Source organism: Lipotes vexillifer, unplaced genomic scaffold (assembly GCF_000442215.2).
Source record: "Lipotes vexillifer unplaced genomic scaffold, Lipotes_vexillifer_v1.1 scaffold312, whole genome shotgun sequence".
In the NCBI taxonomy this organism is placed as follows: Eukaryota; Metazoa; Chordata; class Mammalia; order Artiodactyla; family Lipotidae; genus Lipotes; species Lipotes vexillifer.
Window position 1 is genome coordinate 82,490 of NW_006789251.1, and position 20,422 is coordinate 102,911.

Sequence of the window (20,422 nt, forward strand, 5' to 3'; positions counted from 1 at the left end):
TGATGATTTGTTTTGTTGATTTGAAGAGTCTACATATAAGTGAGATCCTATAGGAGCTGTCTTTCTGACTTATTTCACTTAGCATAATACCTTCAAGGTCCATCCATCTTGTTGCAAATGGCAGAAACTCCTCACTTTTTATGGTTGAGTAATACCCCATTATGTACACACACACACACACACACACACACACACACAACCCCGCTTCTTCATCCATTCATCCATCGATGGACATTTAGGTTTGTTCCATGTCTTGGCTATTGTAAATAATGCTGTTATGAACATGGGGATGCAGGTATTTTTTCAAGTTAGTGCTTTCATTTCCTTTAGATAGATTCCCAGAACTGGAACTGCTAGATCATATGGTAGTTCCATTTTTAATTTTTGAGGAACCACCATACTGTTTCCAACAGTAGCTGCACCAATTTACAATCCCACCAACAGTTTACAAGGGTTCCCATTTTCCACATCCTCACCAGCATTTGCTATACCTCGTCTTTTTGATGATGGCCATTTTAACAGGCCTGAAGTGGTATCTCATTGTGGTTTTAATTTGCATTTTCCTAACAACTAGTGATGTTAAGCATCTTTTTATATACTCGTTGGTCTTTTGTATATCTTCTTTGGAGAAATGTTTATTCAAGTACTTTGCCCATTTTAAATTGGTTTGGTTTTTTTTTTTTTGCTATTGAGTTGTATGAGTTCTTTATACATCATGGATATTAACCTCTTATTATATATATGGTTTGCAAATATTTTTTCCCATTCCATAAGTTGCCTTTCTACTTTGTTGATGGCAAAATTTTCAATAAAGTTATCTATTAACTATGAAAGCATAGCTTAAAAAACTAAGTATCACTGAGCAAATTCAGCATTTGATACCTTGTTTAGAGTAATGACTTTTCCCTACCTATTCCATAAAGCACTTAAGCTATTTTTACCTTTTAAATTACCCACTGATATAATTCTAGCACAAATCATTCAGGTGCCAATACACTTTCAGTAATCTAGTTCCCAGAAACAGAAAATATTATCAATAATAAACAAAATTAAGAGTTGTGGAGTACCATAACTGTACTATTTTAACATAGTGTTTCTCATTTAATTCATACAGGAACTCTATAAGAAAGGTTTATTTTCCCTTCCTTTTAAAGATTATGAGGTTGAGGCTTAGAAAGATTAACAATTTGATCAACGGCTGTTAAGTCACGGTGCAGAGACACAACAAACACAAGCTGTCTAGACTCCAGAGCTCCCATGCCTCTCCCTGATGCTATGCCTCCTAAAATCACGCTTCTTAGTCAAGTTATAAAAACTCAAAAAGAAATGCCTACACTCAAGTTTGATACTCTTTAGATCCTGAAAGTATGAGGGAAATGACGCCTAGAAAAATTAGGGGCAATGAACAACATGAGACAGAGCTAATGAGACTGAAGAAGCAGTGATGAAGAAGATGTCATTAAGAATGAGTTTGGGGGGACTTCCCTGGTGGTTAAGAATCTGCCTTCCAACACAGGGGATGTGGGTTCGATCCCTGGTCGGGGAACTAAGATCCCACAGGCCACAGGGCAACTAAGCCCGCATGACACAACTACTGAGCTCACACACCACAACTACAGAGAAGCCCACGCACTGCAACAAAGAGCCTGCACGCCACAAGGAAAGATTCCGCATGCCGCAACTAAGACCCAACACAGCCAAAAATAAATAAATATTAAAAAAAAAGAAGTCTTGTACTTATCTTCTAGGTTAGGAGGTGCTGTGAAAGGAACAATGACCTCATTTAGATTTGCCTTTCAGAAACTCCACTGTGGCAGGGAATAGACCAGCTAAAAGAGGGTAACAGAAGAGCATCAGTAAGGTAAGGACATGAACCAAGGCAATTAAGTGGCAGTAGAAACAAATATTCCAGAGACTTTAGGAAGGAGGATCAATAGGACTCCTGGCCTCACTGGGCCAAGAGAGGCAGAGGGTCAAGGTTGATGCCAATACTTTGGTAGAGAGTGGAAGATGATGCAAGCAAGAAGGGAACAAAGGAGAAGAATCAGATGGGAGAATTAAAAATTAATAAATTTGGAACCTAAGGAGTTTGTGGAGGTTATACGTTTTCCAGCTGGCAGCTTAAAGAATGAGTCTGGGAAGTCAGAGGGAGATATGCACTAGAGTTTTAATTCTGAGAATCCTTGTAGTACAGTTAACCCTTGGACAATATGGGTTTGAACTGTATAGATCCACTAATAATCAGATTAAGTCTATTCCTAGTACACTACTACATGATCCATAGTTAGTTGAATCTGCAGATGCAGAACCGTGGATACAGAGGCCTGACTGTAAAGTTATAGATGGATTTTTGACTACATGGGGTCGGCGCCCCTATCCCCTGTGCTGTTCAAGTGTCAACTGTATATGGGTGGTATTTGCCATTCCCATGTCTGAACTTTGAACTACGACCTAGAGCAGAACCAAAGAAAACTCATACATTTAAAAGCCAGGTGAGATAGAAAGAATTAACCAGAAAGCCTGAGAAGGAATAGTCAGAGGTACAGTTCAAGAAAAGAGTGGTGTCACAGAAGTCAAAGAAGAAATATTTAAAGAAGCAAGGTATCAACATAAAGACTGGATAAATTAAAGATGCAAGAGTAAAGGGGTCCCGAGACTATACAGTTGAGAACTGCTGTTCTAAGAGATGCAAGGTGTAAAAGGTAAGACACCACCACCAGAGACCAGAGCAGGAGCAACTAGAGCTGTGGACTCCTGGGCTTCCGCCCAGCAGCATCAATGCATTCCAGCTGAAGCAGCAACGGCAACAGCCACAGCCTCCGACAGCAGCAGGGGCACGTGCTAGCTGGTTTCAGCTCTGAGGCTACAGAGCCCTTTACTCATCTCTGTGTAATCTTGAGCTGTTCCAGCACCTCTGTAACAATTTCCTAAGATTAAGCCTTTTCCTGTTTGAAATAGAGTGATTTCTGTTTTCCTGATTGTTGGACACTAACTCATATGAAGCAGAGTAATCCCAGAAACAGTCTCTCAAAGATAGGAATGTGGGTTTGGTACATCCAGGTGATCTTAAGTTGATTAAACAACTATTTTGCCCCTATGTGCTATGGAAAATCAGCCAGCCATTTTCCATGGCAATGAGGGCACCATGGAGTTCAAGTTCAATTAGGTCAGAGGGCCAATCCCATATCTTGTGAGATACTACTGCTGTTGGAACCTTGCTGCTGTAGCAGCTAAACAAGGAATCCAGAAGCCCATGCTCTACTGAAGCTGCCATTCCCACCTGTTCCCAGCCTTCTACCTCCCTACCATTTCATGTAACAGAAGAGTACCAAAGGGCAGGAATGGGGTTGCCACCCAACAGACCAATAATGAGTACTTATAGCAGGCACTGTACCAGGTATAGTTACAGTGGGAAAATGGGCAAAAAACCCCAGACAGATTAGAGATTAGGTGTGAAGGGAAGGATGGAAAGACATTATTCAACAGGTAAAACTGAAAGTCAGGATAAAAAGGCACTTTCACTGCAAGTACAATACAAGCAACAAGATGCAGATGGGGACCTATAAGGCTACAAGGTGGAATAAAGGCTGGAGGTGAATAAAGATGAAATGTGAGACAGATTTAGTAACATCTTATACTCATTTCAAAGATACTTTGTAATAAACCTGTACACAGATCAAACTTTGTTAAAACCTCATTTAAAACCCACTTTGGAAAATGGAAAATTATCTGCTTTAAGGCAAGAAGTATGCTTAACTCTAACAATACAATTTAAAGGATTCAATATATAAAACATTAACTTACAAAAGTCTTCAGTAACATCAACTGAATTATCTAAATCATTTAGCCGCTTGATTATAAGCAACCATGAAAATGAACATTTTCGTGATCTAGAAAAATGAAACTTAAACCTCCTCCCTATCTCCTACAAGGTAATTTACAATGTAGATACTTACCAAGTGCACTTGTTGCATCTTCAAAAAGGTTTGACCGAGAAGAATCACCTGATGTACTGTAAAATGTTTTTAGAAAATCATGTATCAGAAAGTATGTAAAATCTACCTTAAAGTTTAGTAGCTATCCAATTTGCAGAGATTCTTTGATTTTAATTGAATGTAGAAGTCTGGCCACAGTGTTCAAACAGGCTTCCAGATTAAACCCCAAAGCTTTATCCATAACATTTACGGCATGGGAAGAATCTTCAATTTTAATACTCATTCTGTTCTGCAAATCCATCATTTAAAATGTCCAAAGATATAAAAGAACATCCTTACAGAGAGCTTACCATTTAAGGAATACAAAAAAGATAACACACAACTAATTCCCTGAAAGAATTTACAAGAAAAATTAAATAATCTATAAATCAAGTCACAGTAAAAGAAATATCAAAAGCTGTATATGATAAACAGCACATGCAGAAACTGCATTAGGCTGGAAAGGCCTGGGAAGTCTTTACATAGTAGAATTTCATTTAGGTCTTATAGTTAAGTTCTGAACACAGAAACTGCCAAGAAAGCCTTCAGGTCAAGGAATGTCGCATAAACAAAAAGATGCAGAGGCAGGATAGACCCAAGCTGTAAACAAGTTTTAAGCCAGTTTAAAAGGACTAAGTTTGGTTAGGCAATTGCAGAAGATGAGTCTAGAAAACAAAGAAGACACAAACACAATAATGAAAGACCATGAAGAGAAGGCCAAAGAAAAATAAACTGAGGTTTACAAAAGTGGTAAAGCAGTTTTGAGTAAAACATACACACAACACAATACACACATATACCTCTGTCCCAATTTTAGAAACAAAACACAGTAGACTTCAGTTCTTAGAAAACCCTACAGCATAGTAAGAGTAACGGAAATACCTAAGTTTGAATTCATAAATTACTTTGTAAGCCTCAGTCAGTTCTTCACCAACACAATGAGGTCAACAATGGTACCCATGTATCCCTAAGTGCTGTGGGTAGGGTTACTGCTGGTAAAGTGCTCAGCAAAGTGCCTGGTATCATAACACTCAACATGATTGTTATGATTAAGACAATCCTTTGGTATAATTTTTAACATAGGTTCATCAACTAGATAGTAAAATTAACATGTAGAAGGCAAAATTTCAAAAAGAACTATATACTACAGTTCTATACTATATATATAGGAAAACAAATTCTCCTGCCTTAGACCTGACCTGTGTCTTGTTGTTGTGTGTTTGAACAATTACTGCATGTCAGCAGAACTACAACTGCCTAAATTTTCCCCAGGGATGCATAGTATTCCATTTAATTGACCAAATCAAACTATAAAGATATTTTTTGTTTGGTTTCCAACCTTTAAATTCTTTCTATAGTCAAATGTATTAATCATATGTATTTTGGTCTGTTTCTAGACTACTATTTCACCAAGCAGTCTTTCTAGTTAAGAGCCATACTAAATTGTAATCATTACCATGCATAATACATTTTACTATCTGGTAGAATTAGACCCCTTTGTTACTGTTCTTTTACAGAACAATTTGTGCTATTTTTGCACATTGTTTTAAAATTTCTTTTTAAACATTACAGATAAGACTGAGATACCGTTTAACCACCATTCAATCTTGATTCTGCCTCAACACTCCTCCCCTCCCCATCCGCAGAGGAAACCACTTTATCAGTTAGTGTGTTGTCCCTCTGCTACTGTTTTTCTACACATTAATATGCCACCCACAGAAAATATGCAATGTTGTTATGTGGCTTTTGTTTGGTTTGTGGTTACTGCCTATACTGTTCTGCAATCTGCTATTTTCACTTGATAACAAAGCCTTGAAACCACATTTATTTAATATGCACATATACTGCATACTTTAAATGGCCTGTAGTATTGGATATCAGAGCTCCTCAAACTTTAGGAAGCCTAAGAATTCACCAGGAGAGCTTCTTAGAATACAGATTTCTAGGACCCACGCCCAGAAATTCTTATTTAGAGTCTAGGGTGGAGCCTAACAATTAATTTCAAACAAACTCCCAGTGATGCTGATGTTTTGCCTATTCACTACCACACTTGAATAGCACAGTTCTCTAATACAAATAACATGTCAAGTCATGCCCTTACTAATGGATATTTAGGTTGGTTCCAATATGTCCTCAATTACAAGCAATACAGTCCTTGTGCACAAGTGCAGTTTCTCTAATGTAGATATCAACAAGTGGAATTTGCACTGCAATATGTGGTTTTTAAAGAACAAAACTGACCTAAAGAAACAAATCCCTAATAATGAAATGTCAGGCCAGGGTGATAAACAAACTTTCTGACACTCCTCAAATTCATACCAGCGTATATCTCTTGATAATTATCTCACTGAGTTCTGTGCTTTATAAGACACTAAATGTTTTATAGCACAAATGAAGAAACTAAGGCACAGTTAAGCAGCTGGTTTTCTGAGCTTCCCTCATCCTTCCCTTTCTGTGCTATCCTTCTCTGAGGTGTATAATTTGGGGAAATAAGAGTATAGGGTTGGGCTTCCCTGGTGGCACAGTGGGTAAGAATCCGCCTGCCAATTGCAGGGGACACGGGTTCGAGCCCTGGCCTGGGAAGATCCCACAGGCCGCTGGGCGACTAAGCCCATGCGCCACAACTACTGAGCCTGCACTCTAGAGCCTGTGAGCCACAACTACTGAGCCCACGTGCCACAACTACTGAAGCCCGTGCGCCTAGAGCCCGTGCTCTGCAACAACAGAAGCCACCGCAATAAGAAGCTCACACACTGCAACGAAGAGTAGTCCCCACTCACCGCAACTAGAGAAAGCCACACACAGCAACAAAGAACCAAAAGAAGCCAAAAATAAATAAATAGATAAATAAGAGTAAAAGGTTGGTGTACAAAGCCCAAGTAAGTAGGCAACTCTGGAGTCTGCTTTTCTGACCATCAACTCCTTTATGTAATCTCTATGGGTCTGAAAAGATAATCCTGACTCTTGAGAACAGATGAATAAAACTGTACCCCCAAGAAGAAATAAAAAGAATAGAGATAATAAAAAAACTTGAATTGATGATATTAGCACATTAAAATGGATTGATCAATTTGGGAATTCTTACACTATGGAGCTTTTTAAAAGGAGCTTAAAGCAATTAAGAAAATAAGATATACTGTACCAACTCAAGACATATTTAATTAAGTTTACAATGTTTAAATGATTTGGAAAACCAATTTGTGAAATTTATAAGTTCCCTGCCATACACAGAAAAGATGTAACAGCCTTTTGATGCAATAGCATAGGCCGACTCTGGGTTGTCTCCCACTAGTTAAGGGTGACTGTATGCAATTCTAGCTGCACATGGGAGAAGTACCAAATTAGGCAACAGTGTTTCAGAATGCCTAAAGCAAAGTACAGCAGGCTGACATAGGGAAAATATTTTACTACCTGGACCTGTGTTCTCTTGGGGAATTAAATCTTTGAAAAGAGGCCCGAAGCAGCAACAAACCAGGTGACTCAAACCCCTCCCAACATGGCTGACTGAGTCAAAGAAACGGCACTCAAAGACAGAACACTAAAATGAAAGATGATGAGAAAGAATTCATGACTAAATTCTTTCTCATCATTGTATTTATCACAGACATCCTTCTATGTCAGTGTTTCCAAATGCTGCATAGTTTTCCACTGTGACTGGTCCTGATTCCAGGACCCTACTGCCACTGAGGTCCTGAGTTGCACCAAAGTCACAAAATACAAACCGCTTGCTTCAGTGCCAATACATACTGGACACAAAGCAACTCAGGCTCTCAGATAAAGAAGAGATTCCCATGTATGATTTCCAGCCGAGAGAACTGAAGCATTGTTTTGGTTATTTTATTTATCATTGGGGAAAAAAACCTTTGTCACAAACTACTCAATAATCCTAACTGCCAACTTCCCACAAGAACTTTTTTTTGCTCCCCAAATATCCCAGCACGTTTTCTTCTGTTCTAAAGATCTACATAGGCAAAAACTTAAATTTCTATACAACTTCACAAAGATGTAGATACTTACTCAGCACATACTGTGTGCCATGTGCTATTTCGTATCTTTCACTTATTTCATTTAATCCTTATAACAACTCTATGAGATAGGTCCTGCTGTCATCCACATTTTACAGATGAGGAAAAATCCAAAGACGTTAATTTCTTTTCTAAGGTTAAGACCTAACAAATGTTAGACCCAAACACAATACTATGTAGCAACTGGAAAAATTTACTGACATGGAAGGATGTTTATGATAGATGTGACAATAGTCAAAGAATATAGGTCAAATATAATAATGATTGGGGGACAAATGTCAAGTTATTTATAATGTGTCAAGCTATAATATACTGTCAGATTATTTTATAATTCTTCTTCTTTTTGGTCATTTGTATTTCCTAACTTTTCTACACAAAATGAATAATGACTTTGACCCCTTTCCCTTCACCCTGGGAGAAAAAAAAACAATGCAGAGTATACAAATTCAGATTACCGAACAGACACAAGCATACTGCTTTAGTCAGGGTTCAAAGTTTAGAAAAAGTTTAACATAGTAAATAAAAAGTTAGTTTGATCAAAACAATAATCAAAATAAATACATTCATGAAGTCACTGTTATGAACATATTCCTATACAATTTCCTAGAATCCAGTTCTTACCTGTCAGTTGATGTTGGGCTAGCAGCCACTGGTGTTTCTGCTGGCTTTTCTGCAGGTTTCTCTTGTTTCATTGCACTAGCAGGTGCAGGTTCAGAAGACGCTGTCGTTGATGCTGGAGTGACAGATGCAGGTGTGGGAGTGGGAGCCAAAGTGGGGGCAGGGGTTGGGGCCTGAACCACAGCTGGTGCTGTGGAGGAACTAACTGTGGTAGTGGTGGCAGAATTTGATTGCTGAGTTGTAACTGGTGCTGGTGCTGTCACTGCTTTGGGCTAAACACATTACAAATCAAAATAATGCATTATGATAAAACACTGCATTATTACCTGATCTCTGGATGCTACAAACAAACATAACACTAATACAAGTTTGTAACTTGAAAATAATTTTGTAAGGTGACATAATGAGTGATCAATAGTGGCAATCTGAATCACTATTTATGTTATTCTTTCAAAGCTGATGAAAGCATGTATATTAACTATCAACTTCCATTAGCTTTAGCCAACGGTTTCAGTCGTCGGATCATTATGAAAAAGAACCAAAAGAAGCAAATATCTTAAAACGTACAGAATGTGTATCCAGAAAAAGAACCACGTAATCCCCCCCCCCAAACTTCACAATTAAAGTTTCTTGGTTACAACTTCAAAGTATTTATCGTCATTTGAAAGCAACAAAAATAACTTTCTTGAAATGAAAGTATAAACAGAAGTATGATTAATGAACATGCCAGAAAGTCTACTGTATTTTAGAGGAGGGAAGAAAATCCCAATATTGACTACAAGCCAATAGGTGTAAGTACAAAGAGATTAACATAACTTTTGAGATGTATATACAGTTAAACCAACAAATAAAGGCCAAATAAAGTTATAACCGCATGCTCAGCACTTTCTGAACTAGAATCAGAGCCATAAACATTCCCACCAAGAAAAAAGCAATTACATATGGGTAAAAATCATATTATATGAGTTTTATTCTTCTCCTACAGCCTATCAATGCTCACTACCTGCTTAGCTCATAACTTACCTAAGGTGAAAAGGTAACTGATTTGATGGAAGATGAGATTAAAATTCAACATAATTTGCCCCAAGTATAAATCAACAAACTGTAATTAGCAATAAGTGGATTTGTGCCTTGTTCTATTTGAGCTAGTATAGAGTGTACTGGAAAAAAGTGCCTTGTGCAAGGTAGGGGGATGGGACTTACCTATCCTGCTTAACTCTTAGTTATGTTCTAAATAGTCAACGTTACTATAATACTAAAGGAAATAAGACCATAACAAATACATACCCAAATGTGTGGCTACCACATTTTCCACTATGTACTATGTATGATAAAACTAGACAACGGAATACTATTCAGCCTTTAAAAAGGACAGAAATTCTGGCACATGCTACAATGTGGATGAACCTTGAAGACATTATACTAAGGGTAATAAACAAGTCACAAAAGGACAAATACTGTATGATTCCACTTATACGAGGTATGAAGAGTAGTCAAATTCATAGAAAGGAGAACAGTGGTGTCAGGGGCTGGGGGGCAGGGGAAATGGGTAGTTACTGTTTAACAGGTACAGAGTTTCAGTCTGGGAAAATGAAAAAAGGTTTAGAAACAGATGGTGGTGATGGCTACACAACAATGTGAATGCACCTAATGCCAATGAACCAAACACTTAAAAATGGTTAAATCTGTAAATTTTGTGTTGAGTACCACAATTTTTGAAAAAACTAGATGAGGCAAAGTTTCCTCATATGATTCTGTTCCTGTGTATTTAAAGTTTAACATTTAATAAGTGCTTAAATATAGCAAAATCAATATGGTTAATAGATTAAAAAAAAAATAAAGTCCAGTACATGTAAACTGTTTAGCTGCTTTTCATTTGTCACTACAAAAGTATTCCATAATTAAAACTTACTTGTTCACTAGGGGCAGGACAGGAATAAAGACGCAGACCTACTAGAGAATGGACTTGAGGATACAGGGAGGGGGAAGGGTAAGCTGGGACAAAGTGAGAGAGTGGCATGGACATACATACACTACCAAATGTAAAACAGATAGCTAGTGGGAAGCAGCCACATAGCACAGGGAGATCAGCTCGGTGCTTTGTGACCACCTAGAGAGGTGGGATAGGGAGGGTGGGAGGGAGGGAGACGCAAGAGGGAGGGGGTATGGGAACATATGTATATGTATAACTGATTCACTTTGTTATAAAGCAGAAACTAACACACCACCGTAAAGCAATTATACTCCAATAGAGATGTTAAAAAAAATTTACTTCTTCAACTTTGTTTTCTACTGCAAATATCAATTACTTTGAGACTTTAAAAGAAACTCACATTTATTCTATTTTCAGTCTTTGACAAACTGGTTTCCAATTACCTATTTAAACTTATTTTGGGTGCTACAAGTAACACTACTCTTCTGAGATTATTAGGAGTTTAGAATTTAGGATCATAATTCAGTCCTAAAAGTATCATGAGCACCACCACTCCTCTATTTGTCTTAACTCTCTACTGCATGTTTACATATCTTTAAACAAGTATATAAATAAAACAAAAATCCTGAAAGAATCCATATTCATTCTCTGCTTTAGATAAAAACTTTTGACTTTTATTTCAGTCCAATAAATCACAAAAAAGTTCCTGTTAAAAACCTTCTCACAATAATCATTCCATCATTCTCTTAGCTGTCTTGTCCCTTTTTTAGTTTCTAAAAATCTATCCCACTGGCTAAGAAATATCGCTGAAATTGTTAATCTATATGTCTTTTCGGCCCTGAAGTATTTGTTAGGTCTAGTACATCATTTAGCAAATCCTTTTAAGGCACTCTTATTAAAAACTACAAAATGAGAAACATTTATTCAATTTCTAAGAATCACATTCTCTAATAATTATACAATTAGTGATTTTACTAATCCAACAATACCTAATAATTTTTAACATGACACTTCACTAACAGTTGTTTTGACATATTTAAAATTATGCTCAAACTACAAATATATAAAACTATTAACTTTATAGTTGACTCAAAGCAAACTGTTAAAATCTTTAATAACAATTAAGTGCATGCCACTATGGATGTGTATAAACTGTTTTCACTTGAAAGTTTTAGCAAGACCTGGGATCATCTTTTTTTTTTTTTTTTAAACTCACATGCATAAAGATACTTACTTTTGTCACCATAACTACCACGAAGTTTTTCTCATCAATTTTATATTCTTTTAGAGCAGTATCATCATTGAGGATTTTGCCTAGCACATTAAGGAAAAAACATATTACCGAAAGCACCGTAACTTTGTCTTACACTAACTGAGGTTAAAACAATCACCAACATCAATTCTATTAAAACTTTCCCCAAAGAAAAAGATTAACCAGTCAGCCAAGATAAACATAAGTGGATACATGATTAGTTAAGAAGGCATAAATAAGCATTGGACTAAAAGATAGCGAACTCATATACTGTATGTAGATATCTCAATCCCAAGCATTTCTTAAAAATTATTACTTATAATAAAAAAGACTTGCTGGGTAAGGAAATATTAACTAGGTCCTGAGAAAGAGGAGATCATGAAGACAAATAAAATTCAATTTTGAGATGCTCAAGGATTCCCCACCCCTTCCCCGGAATAACCTATAATCCCTCTTGATGGAAGGAAAAATGAACGAACTGCCTGCTCCCACAAATACTGGATACCTGCAACACAGAAATGTTCTACTGCTATAAAAATAAGATACTCATAGTGTCCTGATACACAGAAATGGTAAGATAATATAGAACTGAGTAAGGCACACAGACTATGTAAGATTTTAGTCATGCAGAAGGACAAATGTAAGGTCAGGATTCCTTCAGGCTTCCTTTTCCTTGAAATTCGTTTACCATTTTTAAAAAGTTATTGAATCAAAAGCTGCAAGCATTAAGACAAAAGGGAACAGTGTCTCTACTCTGCATAGGATTGAAAAAACAGGCCAAGACTAGGAAGCAGAAATTCTAGTTTTATGTCTGCCATCAACTACATGCATCTCTTCAGGCTTCTGATTCCTCATCACAGGGCTGGTGTTGCCTCTAAACCACCTCAGTTAAGAAAATACTTCAAAATCTCTATGTAGGAAGAGACAAGAATCCATGGGCAACTTAAGATCCACCTTACTGACATCTACAATGACAGTGCTCAGTATTTCTTCTCAAGAACAAAGAAAAGAATTTTCTCCACAAAATTCACATATCAAGTCTATTTTTAACACACATTTTTCTGGTTACTAGTGAGGCTAGTTAATTTACAATTTCCTATTCAATATCCTTTGTTGCTTTTTAATTGGGTCATCCTCCCCTTACTGATTTGTAAGAGCTCTTTATATAATCTGAATATTAATCTTCCTTCTCCTGTCGCTTATTTATAGTGTCTTTTGACATATAAGGTCTGCACTCTTCAATTTTGGTATTTTATTTAAAAAACAGATAAACTGAAATTTAATTTCACAGGAATGATTCCAAGTACATTAATACACATAATCAGTATAAATGGTTTCATTCCAATAGATTAAAAAAGATGCTCAGCTTGATGGGAAAACTGAAGAAACACGTGGACCCCTATCTTGCACCACTCACAAAAATTAACTTGAAATGGATCAAAGACTTAAGGCCGGATACCATAAAACTCCTGCAAGTAAGTGTAGGGAAGAAAGCCAGAGATTTTGCTCTTGGCAATAATTTTTTGGGCATGATGCCAAAATCACAAAAAAATAAAACAAAACAAATGGACAAATGGGACTACACCAAACTCAAAAGCTCTGCACAGCAAAAGAAACAAATAACAAAATGAAAAGAATTCTACAGAATGAGAGAAAAATTTTGAAAACCATATATCAGATATGGGGTTAATATCCAAAATACATAAAGAACTCAGTCAACTCAATAACAAAAAACCAAACAATCTGATTAAAAATCAGCAGAGTAAACCAACATTTCTCCAAAGAGGACATCGAAATAGTCAACAGACAGATGAAAAGATGCCAAACATCACTAAGCATCAGGGAAATGCAAATCAAAACAAGGTATTACCACACACCTGTTAGAATAGCTACCATCAAGAAGACAAGAAACAAGAGGGGCTGGTGAGGTTGTGGTGAAAAATGAATCCTTATACAGTGTTGGTGGGAATGTAAATTGGTCCAACCACTATGGAGTATATGGAAGTTCCTTAAAAAATTAAAAATAGATCTACCATATGATCCAGCAATTCCACTTTTGGGTATATACCCAAAGAAAATGAAAACAGGATTTTGATAAGACATATGCACTCCCATCTCTACAGCAGCCCTATTCACAATAGCTAAGATATGGAAACAATCCAAAATGCCCATCAATGGATGAATGGATAAAAAAGACGTGACCCATATACACAATATTATTCACCCATGAGAAAGAAGATATCCTGCCGTCTGCGACAATATGATGAACCTTGAGAACATTATGCTAAGTATGATATCACTTATATGTGGAATCTAAAAACCTAAACTTATAAAAAGAAAAGTATTTTACCTTGGTGGTTACCAAGGGTATGGGGCGTGGGGAAGATAAGAGTGATGGTGTTTAAGAGTACGAACTTCTAATGAGTAGTAAATAAGCCATAGAGATCTAATGCACAGTATAATGAACACAGACAATAACACTGTACTGCTAATCATGTAATCTGATAAATATCGTTACACTGGCAATCATATTACAATATATAAGTGTATCGGAGTAACATCCTGTACATCTTATACAATGTCACACAAACTAATTCAATAAAAAATTTTTTAATTCAAAAAACAAAACAAATATAGCCAATTACATAATACTTACAAAAGACAAAACTATCTAACATCACTGGATGGAGAAATATATAAAGCAAATGTGAAAAAACAGAGGACTGAATATTAATAACATTCAAATGACTGTTCATTCTCTGCTTTTATTTGTACAATGTTTCTGACAATCAATTTGTATTGACAATCAAATTGCCGTTTGTAAGACGGCAATTTCTAAAACTAAAGAATGTCACAGTACACAAGAAAATGGCATATTAATTTCAGCATTTAATGCATACCTGCATAAATTAATTTTTGACCTGCTACAGGAAAGGCATCTTTACCCTTTTCAGATTCAATCTTCTCTTTCAGTGCTCTTACCTATAGGAAAAAATTTTTTAATTTTTGAAAAAGTCTAAGCAAATGAAAATCCAGAATCTGAACAAATGATGCAAGATAAAAATTTTATATATACTATTAATGACTCCAAAAACTTCAAAGATCATGTCTTTATAAGATTACGTCAAAAAGACCTATTATTAACAACCCATACTACTAGGTATAAGTATAAACTGCTTTACCATCTTTTCCACGTACAGTTTTTTAAAAAAAGACTTTACCAGTTGACTTTATAAGTCTATTCAAAATAAAGGTTTCAAAAGCAGAAAGTTTTGATTCTCACTATAAAGTTTATGGGCTTATTTCTCACAGAGTAAGAAAGTAAAGAAAAGCTCTCTAATCTAAAAGGTCTAAGAAATAAAGTGGTCTTGTCCACAATAATAATAAAAAAAGTTAAATGTGAATGTTAAAAGGCAAATTATTCACTTTAAAAGTGGCTAATGTTTCATTATAATCACCTGAGGGAGCTTTATAAAGACGAATTAAAATATAATTTCTGAGGGTGGGTCTGGACATCAATATTTTTGAAAAGCTTTACAGTTGGTTTCAAAGTTCGGCCAAAGTTGAGAACCACTGTATTACTTCAATGATCTTGAACAAGTAGCTCAGTTTTTCTCAACATCAGTCTCATCTATAAAGAGGGACTGGAATACATGATCTTTATGGTCTTCCATCCCTAAAATTACATGACCACAGGTTCATTATGAAGTAATGATACTTAGAAAAAGAGTGCAATCAACATCTGAAGTAAGGTGGCATAGGAGTAAAAAAAAAAAAAAAAAGGCAAGGAGACATAATGGAACTAAATTTCACTACTTTAAATGACCAAGAATCAAGGGGGAAAATTCCATTTCCTTCAGTTCCCAGAATTCTTCTAAAAATTGTCTGGGGCTTCCCTGGTGGCACAGTGGTTGAGAATCCGCCTGCTGATGCAGGGGACTCAGGTTCGTGCCCCGGTCCGGGAAGATCCCACGTGCCGCGAGCGGCTGGGCCCGTGAGCCATGGCTGCTGAGCCTGCGCGTCCGCCACGGGAGAGGCCACAAGAGTGAGAGGCAAAAAAAAAAAAAAAAAAAAAAAAAAGTCTGAATTGATAGCTCTGAGCTTTAAATGGAAAACTGTCACGATAGGGATACAAAAGGGAGGGTTCCTCCCCAAATCACACTGCTACTATAAGTAGTAGCTGAAATCCAAAACCAGCTCTTCTGACTCCAAGCTTTGGAGCAGAGTATTTTGCAAATGCCACAGAAATCACCCTGCTATACTGATCTTCCTGAAGTGGGCCAGTAGCATCACTGCTATTCTGATATCCCCAAAGTGGAAATCCATCACAAGAATCTCAACCCGCTATATATATGATTAAGAGTGGGAAAGGAGGACAAACAACAACAAAAAAACCCTCTAGTCATTTTACTACTAAATAACATTGCTTCAAAAAATCAAAACTGTGATTAAAGAATACTAAGAACATAACAATGAGAACTCTATATAACAATACTTATATGATGTGGTTAAAAAAGTAATCATAGACTAACACTAAACATGTTTATTATTAAACAAGAAGGAAAATTAATAAACTAAGCACGCAACTCAAATAGAAATAACAAGACACATAACAAAAGAAAAATGCAAATAAAATAAATTAAGAGAAATGGTAGAAAATGGTTCTTGTGCCAACAGAAAAATGGACAAATGACAGGGGCAGGCAATTCACAATTATACACCCAATAAAAAGAAAAGCTCAACATCATTAGTAACCAAAAGCACAAATTTTAATGTCAGACATCATTAATCCAATAGACAGTCATACCGGAAAAGACTGTCTTGAACAATTTTTGGTGTTAAGTGTGAAGAGACACACTCTCAGAATGAGGGTATCAAATGATATAATGTTTTGTGGGCAATATGCCAGGACACCTTGACATTTTGGGGGCAGAGGGTGTGGGTGTGTGTGTGTGGATTCAACGCAGCAAAACCACCTTGGGTCATGTGTCAAAGAAAATACGTGAACTTTTGTAGTATTTGAAGTATATCTCAATAAAGATTAAAAAAAATACCTTGTAGTAAACAATCCTGTTTACAACTGCATCAAAAAAAAAAAAAAAGAAAATAAGTGAACCAGACTTTGGAACCAGGTTCCCTGACCTGTCCAAACTTCTGGCATTGTTCCTTAACCTCAACCCAATGATCTTTCCTACCAATCCACTTAAGTCATCTACTCACAGTCATTCAGGACACAGGCTGAATCTCATCATCCCCAAAATGCTCTTTGAAATGGTTAAGTGCCAATCTCCTATTCCCACCAGCTCTCTCAGTAACTGTTCACTACACCTGGTCTTGCATCTCATTACAACTTTGGTTCCTTGAGCCTCTACTTTCATTCATTCTGATCTTCACTGCAAGCTCTATTCAGCTTAGACAATAATGCCACTGCTTCTATCACTTTCTTCCTAACATCACAGACTTGTTTGCCTTTCTGTTGCTCCTCCCAGGCAAAACTCCACATCTGGACCAGCACAGTTGAATTTATTTGTCAGTATTCAAAATAAAATTTACTTCAACCACTGCGGTGTCATACTCTTCTACCTCACTTAGCTAACACATCTCACCTTTAATGTCTAACCAGCTGCCTATCCACATTTATATCCAGTCTTCTAAATGTTACTGGAGAAAAAGAACACCACCCCCAATCCTTCTGTTCCCCCGTTAGCCCTCTCCGCCCTCCTCCAAGAGGCTGTTTGAAACCTGTACTCTCCTCTAAATCCGATTCCCAACACTCCCCCCCAACCCCCTGCAGATGACCATTTTCTGCTTCAAGGTACAGAAGACACCACAAGAACTCACACCCTCAACTTTCTGCTACCAAACCGACACATGGTTTTTTGCATCCAGATCCACCTAATCTCAATCTTCTTCCCTACTAAGTGAAAGCTATCCCTCTCTTCAAATCTAATTCCTTTCTCCAGTACCTTGCTAGATTCATTATGTTCCTACTCCCCCACCCCGCCGAGTTTTATTTTCAACCTCTCCCTCAAAGCCAGTTCATTTCCATTCACACTTAAACAGACCCAATTCTCTATCATCTTAAAAACACACAAAATCCCCCACCATCAGTCTCCTGTCAGCTACCCTCTCCTCCCCTTAGTCTCAAGTAATTTTCAAAAAATTAACTATACATTGTCTTTACTTACTCATAACCCCACACTTTTTACTCCAGGGTGCAACACAATGCTGATAAACTGAAGCACAGACTTTGTTCTCATTCTGCAGCTTATTTTCTGCAGTAGTGCTACTCCCACAATTCCATCAAGACTGCCCTCACCAATACCACTAAATTCAGCAACATCATCATCAGATACTTCTTAGTCCTTCTCTGTAGTATTACTTGACTTCTCTGCCACATTTGACAGTACTGACTCATCTCTCCTTTTCGCACTGTTTTCCTTTGGCTTCCATACCACCACACTCTTCTGGTTTTCCTCCTATCTCTTTGTTCACTCCTTTTTGAAATCCTCTTCCTTGGCAAGACCTTTAAGTGTTACTTAGGGCTATGCCCAAGACTGCCTTTTCTTCTACATAGACTTCTAGGATAATCCATTTCATCTACTCCTAGTTTTAAGAACCATTCATATGTCATGTGTATCTCTAGCCCAGCTCTCTCCTGACTCTCTACTTGACACCTTCACTGGATGTCCCATAGGCATCTCAACCATAATGTAATTGCTGAAAGATGGTTTCTAGACTACTTTGTCTAAGTCTTCCCTAACTCAATCAAATTGAGCACACTTTAAAACAGCTATAAAGAAAGGCCTTCTTTCTGGATGTTGCAAAGAAGGAAAAGGTAGCAACTCTGCACATGGTTTCTCTTGGAAAGGTTATGTCCAGCAGCCGATGTAGTTTTGACTCCTCTGTGCTGAGCCCCGTGCCAATACTTCCAATAAGTCATCTCAACAGGACGGATCTAAAACTGAGCACTATGATCCCAGTAAATAATCAGGCTTCTCCAAGGCTAACAAACAAGAAGCAGGAACTAAACTTTCATTTTGCTGCTTATTTCACCCTAGATAAAGAATGGGAGTTTATCATTGATTCAACTAGAGACAATGCATGGTTAACACTCAAGAAGTCAAATTTTTTCTAGCCACATACTTCTCTTACGAAATTGTGCATTTTAAAAGAAAAATATACTCAACATCTAATACTAAACATAGTTGACATGGTTTTTATTTTTTCCCCAAAAGGGAGATAATCACTATGAAAAAGTGCCAACACAAAAGCAGATCAGTTATCCTTTTTCACCCCATTCCCTTGTGAGGTATTTGTCTCTTCCTTCTCCTATATTCCTCACATTAAATCATTTATCCAGTGGTTCCAACCTATCATCTAACTGCTTCCCAATGTGAACACTATATTGCATCCCATGGCACTACCCTAGTTCAGGCCAACCACCATTAAAAGTAGTTCTTTCGGGCTTCCCTGGTGGCGCAGTGGTTGAGAGTCCGCCTGCCGATGCAGGGGACCGGGTTCGTGCCCCGGTCCAGGAAGATCCCACATGCCACAGAGCGGCTGGGCCCGTGAGCCATGGCCGTGAGCCATGGCCGCTGAGCCTGTGCGTCCGGAGCCTGTGCTCCGCAACGGGAGAGGCCACAACAGTGAGAGGCCCGCGTACCACCAAAAAAAAAAAATTAGTAAGAGCAAATAAGTTTTGGCAATTAAACCATTAGCAAAAGGAAACAGAGACCTAAAGCCAAATATGTTTACAAAAGAATTTCATAGATTTACGCTATGGGCAAAGCTTTTTCCTCTTCAGTTCCTTGGGTGGTATCCTTCCATTTGAGAAACTGGTGCAGACACCAAGGAGTATTTCCTGAATCTCTTTCACAAAGTCGGTTTCTGCTAATTCTAAAAACAGAATTATGAAGATGTTGGTTGACATCAGTGCAACAGGAAAAATCTCCCCACTGGACCCAAGGAATGAAAAATATGTGGCACAAGAGTTTTGTTTTTTTTTTTTAACTGAAAGAATAACTAAGACTACAGTATTAATAATATGTGGATAAACAGTAAACAAAGGCAACCAATTCTCAAATTAGGGTTATGATCCAAAAGGCTACTTTTTAAAATATAATTTTAAATACAGTATTAATTTCCCCCCACAGAAACTATAGTATTCAGGCTCCTAAACCTACCTATTTATGCCAATTTAATCTCTTCTATTATAAAATATATTCCTAACAGTATGGTTTCAACAATCAAAGCAGACACAGACTTTGAAGATTGAAAAGTAGAAACTCCCAAGTTACTTGTAAATTTTCAAGTTTCTATATAGGCAGAAAATGGATCTAACATACTACAAAGAAGCCACCTACCTCATTCAACCAGAAGTGTGTGGCGGAGAGGGCAGAGGGAGAGACAAATAACAATTTGTATCTACCTGTTGAAGTATCTAGGACCTATTCGTACATATTAGTCATTTGTAGCTGGTCTACTTCCTCTGCTGGAATAGGTATGTAATGTTAAAGGGTTTATAAAGTTCATTCTATTATAAAATTAGCTCTTTGAGACATCACACAAGGAATGTATTTATCCAGACATATAGGGAACAGACATGGTGTCCTTCAGC

The 20,422-nt window shown here is 37.1% G+C and overlaps 1 protein-coding gene across 2 annotated transcripts in view; it reads right to left on the reverse strand.

The window, feature by feature from the left end:
* The window catches only part of RAD23B (RAD23 nucleotide excision repair protein B), a 43,994-nt gene that overhangs the window by 15,839 nt on the left and 7,733 nt on the right, over positions 1-20,422 (reverse strand). For both annotated transcript variants that reach the window (XM_007462434.1, XM_007462435.1), the window contains exons 2-5: positions 14,703-14,784; positions 11,785-11,864; positions 8,621-8,889; positions 3,957-4,012 (exon numbers count right to left, since the gene is read on the reverse strand). In XM_007462434.1, the coding sequence (XP_007462496.1) occupies positions 3,957-4,012; positions 8,621-8,889; positions 11,785-11,864; positions 14,703-14,784 (487 nt within the window). The remainder of the gene's footprint in view (positions 1-3,956; positions 4,013-8,620; positions 8,890-11,784; positions 11,865-14,702; positions 14,785-20,422) is intronic.